Source organism: Limulus polyphemus, unplaced genomic scaffold (genome assembly GCF_000517525.1).
Source record: "Limulus polyphemus unplaced genomic scaffold, Limulus_polyphemus-2.1.2 Scaffold511, whole genome shotgun sequence".
In the NCBI taxonomy this organism is placed as follows: domain Eukaryota; kingdom Metazoa; phylum Arthropoda; class Merostomata; order Xiphosura; family Limulidae; genus Limulus; species Limulus polyphemus.
Window position 1 is genome coordinate 428,209 of NW_013666121.1, and position 6,440 is coordinate 434,648.

Genomic DNA, 6,440 nt, shown 5'->3' on the forward strand with positions numbered 1-6,440 from the left:
TAAAGAAAATAATCAATTGTTTGAAATGTATTTGAGGTATTTAGAGATTACTCAAAAAAACATTTGAAAATTTTGGGTGAACAATAGTTTCTTAGTTATAAGATGAAAATCACTTCGCATCCGGACTGGTAATGAAACACACTTGATATTTTCACAAACAAGTCTATATTAAAAATACTGATGTTGTAAATAAGTCTTGGGATTTATCATGTTTTATGTACTTATGTTTGCCAAGTTTTGTTAGTTCTCAAGAAGTGCAGTTTTATATAGCTCTTGGTAATTGATCTTTGTTTATCTATAATATTCTTAGTTTCCAGTGGTTCACTACTAATTAGACAATGTTGCAACTTGCCTGAGGCAGGTTACATGACCTGACCCTATGAAGCATAGGACATTTCCAATTAGATCTCAGTCCTAGGGATAACTGATAGCTTTCCTGTACTACATAAAATGAAACCAAAAATTACGGTGATCTCACTATGCAGAAAAAGTTGGCATTTTTACATATGTAATTATATATACAATAATAATAATAAAAGGTAATTTTTTATTGCACGTGAACTCTCATGTTTTGTAAGTGGCACATATGAGTATGGCTTAGAAGGAACGTAGGCTTCGTTTTCTACATGGTAAATTGTGCTGCATACTGGCTTACCAAGCAATACCTTCCATGCACAATGAATTTTATGCTATCTTTCTTCACTTGAAGCATTTTTAATATACAAGGTCCATCTCAAAATATAGGGTTATTATATTCACAACAAAGTGTCTGGACAACATTTCCTGTGCTAGTGTAGTTGTGTAGGCTCACAAATTGCTGAACTAAACATCAGAAAATACATTAGTTTTTATTTAGTGTACTCGGCTAAGAAAATTTGGAACACGAGTTCAGATCCAATACCATAAATTTAGCTTTAATATACAATATTTAATTTGCATGTGAGGTACATCTATCAAAGAACAACAGACACAACAAAGATAAATGTATAAAACAACCCAAACTTATCCTTCAGATAATACAGATCATATTGTTATGAAATCAAGAATACTAAATATTACTCAACAATTCTCTGTATATCATTAATAAATTACAGGATTAGCAATCTGTCTGTTGTTTAGTAGCAGCAATCAATTTTTATTGTTACTAGTTTTATGTTTCCATGGGTGCTACGATTACCTTGTATACATTCCTAAATGTTAGCTTGACCCATGGATCCTATGTTTGGCTTGAATGCATTCCTTAATATTAGCTTGACTAATTGTTGAGAAACATTCGTAATATCATACAAGTTCTAATAGGAAGAATTAGTTACATACATGTCACATCAGACCTTATCAGTGCAATAGGGATAGTACTGTACTTAGGCTTTGCCTTTACACTGGATCAGACTAATTGCAATATAACATTCATGCATTAATGCAATCTATTGGTGTAAATCAGTAACAGTTGGCTCTCAAGGAAAACCTTAACCTTGCATCCATTAAGACACCCCATATGGTTCAGATTCCTTCAGAACTCTACATACCTAACCTCATATACGAGTGGCCTGGGCAGGTCACAACTGTTTTAATTACTTAAAATACACAGCAGTGCCTTTACATTTTACTAACTTTATGCATTCAAATACAAAACACTGCAGCCAAAAAGAAAAGGTTTATAGGAAGCAAGTTTTTTTCTATTATCATTAAAGTGACCCAAAATTCAACAGCATAGAAAAGTGTTAAACATAAAATACTTAAAAAGAAGGTATGTATGTGCATGCACATACAACATAACTAATTTACTAAAGAAATACTTACACTTTCTTTCCATTTAGTAGCATGCCATTAACTTTCTGAATGGCATTATTGGCAGCTTCTTCTGTTTCAAAATGTACAAATCCATAACCTTTAGAATTTCCCTCTTCATCTGTAGCTACCTATTAGTTTTTTAATTTATATTGTATATAATATGCACAAATGGAATAACCAGTTTATGACAAGATTTGATAATATTACTGAGCACACCTTATACTTTATGGCATATAAAATTAAAAAGATAATGAAATCAATCCATACTCTTAATCTTACAGGTAATACAGGTTTGAAAAGATTCAAAATTATGCTAAACCTGTTTGATAAGCACATATAAACTTATAACTTGTAGACTGTACCATATTTGCTTTGTAATAATAATATACACACACACACACAGCGGTGGTCACAAGTAAATAAACACCACCTTTTCAGAAAAAATTAAAATTTTCAGTCATATTCACATGAATTGATATATTTATAATTTAATTAATATCTAGTAGATCTTCCTTTCGCTTCGTGGAGTTTGTTGTCCTTTGGGGAATCTTGAGAATCATCTAGTCAATTTCAGATAGTGGGATTTTCGCCCACTCGTGCTTCAAAACTTGGAGTAGATCGCTCTTCGAAGTTGGTTTTTTTTTGGTTGTTTCTTGACTTGCCGGTTGAGTATGGCCCAGAGGTTTTCGATGGGGTTCATGTCAGGAGATTGGCTCGGCCAGGGCAACTTCTGGATACCATTTTCTTCCCGCCACTTTTGGGTGTTTCTAGCAGTGTGATATGGTGCTCCATCTTCCTGGAACAACGTTGAGTTCTTGTCCATGAAACCCGAGGAATAAAGTGGCAAGAGTCCTTCCTCCAATATTTCGTAAAATTTATGTTGCCAACGCACTCCACTAAGCTTGATCTCCTACCAACCCAAACAGCTCCCCAAATAATCACGCTGAAACCACCATGATTCACAGTTGGCTGCAATCTGTTGAGCCAAAACTCTTGGTGAGGCATTCTCCAGACCCATATCCTTTCACTGTCCGAAAATTGAGTGAATCTTGATTCGTCTGAGAACAATACGGTCTTCCAAAAGTCCAGAGGCTTGATCATCATATCACTTGCCCACTTCTTTCATTTGACTATGTTGGCAGGTCTTAATAAGGGCTTCCGTCTAGCTGATCTGCAACAATAACCCAATCTGTGGAGAATTCGTTTAACAGTTTTCAGGCTCATCCCACCAACTTTGCCCACTTCTGCAGTTGTTAATCTGGGATCCATTTTGATGCTCCTCTTGACAGCCCTTTTTGTCCTCTCCGATGGACCAGGATGCCCCGAACGCTGCTCAGTTGTTTCCTTTACTGCACGATGATTCTGTTGACTGTCGAAATCGGGATTCCCAATTTCTGCGAAATTTGCTGCTGACTTATTCCACCATCTGCTTGACCAACTATCCTTCCTCTAACAAAATCTGACAATTTGAGAGAACCTCGAGTTCCAGGCATGTTGTAGCACAAGATAATTAGTGTGTGGACCATTTTCATTTATATAGTGCTCTGTGAACACAAATTAGTTAGCATAAATCAGTTAAATGACGAAAAATTAGGTGTCTATTTACTTGTGACCACTCAGTGTGTGTGTGTGTGTGTGTGTGTGTGTGTGTGTGTGTGTGTGTGTGTGTGTGTGTGTGTGTGTGTGTTTATATATATATTTTTTTTTTTGTGTCTACACAGTGTAAAGGACTTGTCATGAAAGTGAGGCAATGTGATCATTGGATAAGCTGAAATGTGAACACAAGTTACATGGTTGCAGTTTTAGTTACCTGAAAAACATTTACAAAAGTTACAAAGCTTAAAGGGAAATACTTCTGTAGCAATGATACACAGAAAATTACAAATGCAGTGGTACTCTTTCATAATTTCAAAACTGAAGTTTATGCTGAAAGATTTGTGCATTCTCTTCCCCATTTAAAACTATTTGAAATGCACAACTTTTTTTTTCTTCTTCTGTAGTTGATTAAAAACTATACTTCTTTATGCTAAAACAGATTTAAGATATCAAGTATTGTAAAACTGGGCAACATCCTATCCACAATATACCAATGAAGTATACGCTACAAGCCAGTACAGTTAATACTAACAATACTTTCATAGACTGAAAAATACATCTTTACAGTGAAATTGTGTGTTGGGGTTTTCCTCAACAATTGGAAAAGGTTAATTTATTTTGTTTACACTGATTTGCTTAGATGTAACAGTACACTAATGACACCACTGTAACTATTGGCTAAAAATATGCATCTATAAACAAAATTATTTAAGTAAATGCGAGGTTTGATTTCTCTAATTATGCAATAGGAATGCAAGGCCTCATTGTGAACTCTATCTTAGATACAGCCAATTTTATGGGTTTGTTATGTTTTATGACAGGATGACTGCATTGAGAACTTTCTCTTGAGTGTACCACAGAGGGTACATGATTTTGTCTTTACCCATTTAAGATATGGCTGTCATGTACCGACAGAGCTGCACACTATGATTTAAGTAACAATAATCAAATGATCATTATATTTAATATTTTATTCTTTTCTTTTCAGCCTAATCTTTCCGTTTTTAGAAGAATTACGAATATTTCTATTAATTTTATGTTCGTAAAAAAAGGATATCAGATAAAATAATCCCTACTGTGGATGATAATAGTTCTATCTTTATTATATTAGTCTTCATAAGTATTCTTTTTTATGAAAGAAGTCTCAATTAGTGTTTTTTCTGCTTCAATTACTCACAATAAAAAATTTAATGCCAATATCTAGATTTAATTTTAAATTAAAAGGGATTTAATCATGTAAATTTGTTTTATTTCAGTTGTCCTTTCAACATGACATCCGTGCTCCACCAGTGGTACATGATGGAAGGCGTGACTTTATTATAGATGTCCATAGAAAATAAATGCTTCATATAGGACTTTAGAGATATGAGGTACAGTTATATCTTATGGGTGCTGTGTACCATGGGTGGCTCATGACTTTCAACAGAAAACATGCACATGTACCACCAATGGCGCATGAAGTCGTGAACATGTTAAATAACTTTCAACAAGCCTAAAGTTACTCAGTATTTTTTCACGATAACTGTATTATACTGTTAGTATTGTAATTCCCCAGGTAACACAGCCTTTTATAAATAATAAAAATGATTAAAATTAAGGGAGCTGTAGCAAGTACACAAGTTTTTGCATGAATCACTATTAACTGTAGATAACTGAAAGTTATATTAGTTTAAGTGTTTATATTTTGTGTGACCATTATCAAATGATGCCTTAAATTTTTTAACATTTGCATTTTTTTAACATTGTAAATTTAAAATAAATCAGCTCTTTGGATTTATATCTACTGATAATGTTTACATTGTTCTTTACCTCAATTCAGTCAAATTAGAACATGTTTGGAAGAATTCCATGCAACTGCTTGAATCACATGTTAAGTTACACATGCAAACCTTATTACTACATCACACATTAGTGACAAACAAAACTTTTGCCTGAGCTCCTAACTAGTACTGTCACAAGAAATGGAAAGAAATTTCCAGTCTATATGCCAGTAACACAAGTGAAATATTCAGACAAATAGAATCTACATTCATATTTGTCAAACCAATAGCATTTTTTAAAGCATACTGAATATTTTTCAAGTACTGTATTTCATTCTTGTATATCCTAGTAATTACTCTAGATCAAGTCTTACAAATGTACAAAGTCCACTTAAAATATTTGCATTAATGCACCTTACATACCCTCTCTCCAAATTAACCTAGAATGTTCAGTGAAGATAATGGAATACACTACTGGTTGTCTCCTTCCATTAGAACCAATTAAAATTTTAAGACAGCAATGTGGCTATAGAAACAGACTGACATACTTAGCCACTGAGGCCACACTCAGAAATCTTATATACTCAGATATATGCTTTTTTCTCTCTTCTTTTTTAACTTTTTCTAAACATATGCATTCAAAATTACATTAAAGTTTTCCAATAAAACATTGTAATAGCTTACCTTGCATGACAGGATGTTACCAAAGGCTGAAAAGGTATCATACATTGCTTTATTATCAATACTTTTGTCCAAGTTCTTAATAAAGACATTTCCCAAGCCCGACTTTCTTAGAGATGGATCTCGTTGAGACCACATGATTCTAATTGGTCGACCTTTAATAGTGTCAAAGTTCATTGTGTCCAGGGCACGTTCAGCTAGAAAATATGATATAAAACATTTATGTATCTAATAAAGTAACACAAGTGATGGAACAGATTAAAAAAAAATCCTTAATTCCAGTTAAAATAACTTTCTTTACAGTGAATTGTAGACAAATTGGTTAAGTAAATAATGAAAAAACACCTCTTCCTAGTCAGGTATCTTGAGTTTTAACAAGGGGTAAAATTAAAGGACAAAACTAAATTTTCAAAACTGTTCTTTGATCCTTCTTTTCATATCACCCACCAAAATATAAATAACAGAAATGTTCATACTTCAAAATTTTTTAAGTATATTTTAATGAAATTTAAAACAGCTAGCCTTAATTATCAATTTTTATCTGTTGTGACTATTTTAGATTGTGGAGACTTAAATTTCCCACCTGTACAGATACAATTTGTCAGTATATGA

General features: G+C 33.2%; 1 protein-coding gene across 1 annotated transcript in view; it reads right to left on the reverse strand.

The window, feature by feature from the left end:
* LOC106458769 (polyadenylate-binding protein 4-like) overlaps positions 1–6,024 on the reverse strand; it is a 20,309-nt gene extending 14,285 nt beyond the window's left edge. The window contains exons 1-2 of the mRNA XM_013918316.2: positions 5,832–6,024; positions 1,801–1,919 (exon numbers count right to left, since the gene is read on the reverse strand). Of these exons, the coding sequence (XP_013773770.1) occupies positions 1,801–1,919; positions 5,832–6,005 (293 nt within the window). The 5' untranslated portion in view covers positions 6,006–6,024. The remainder of the gene's footprint in view (positions 1–1,800; positions 1,920–5,831) is intronic.
* Positions 6,025–6,440: the final 416 nt, after the last annotated feature.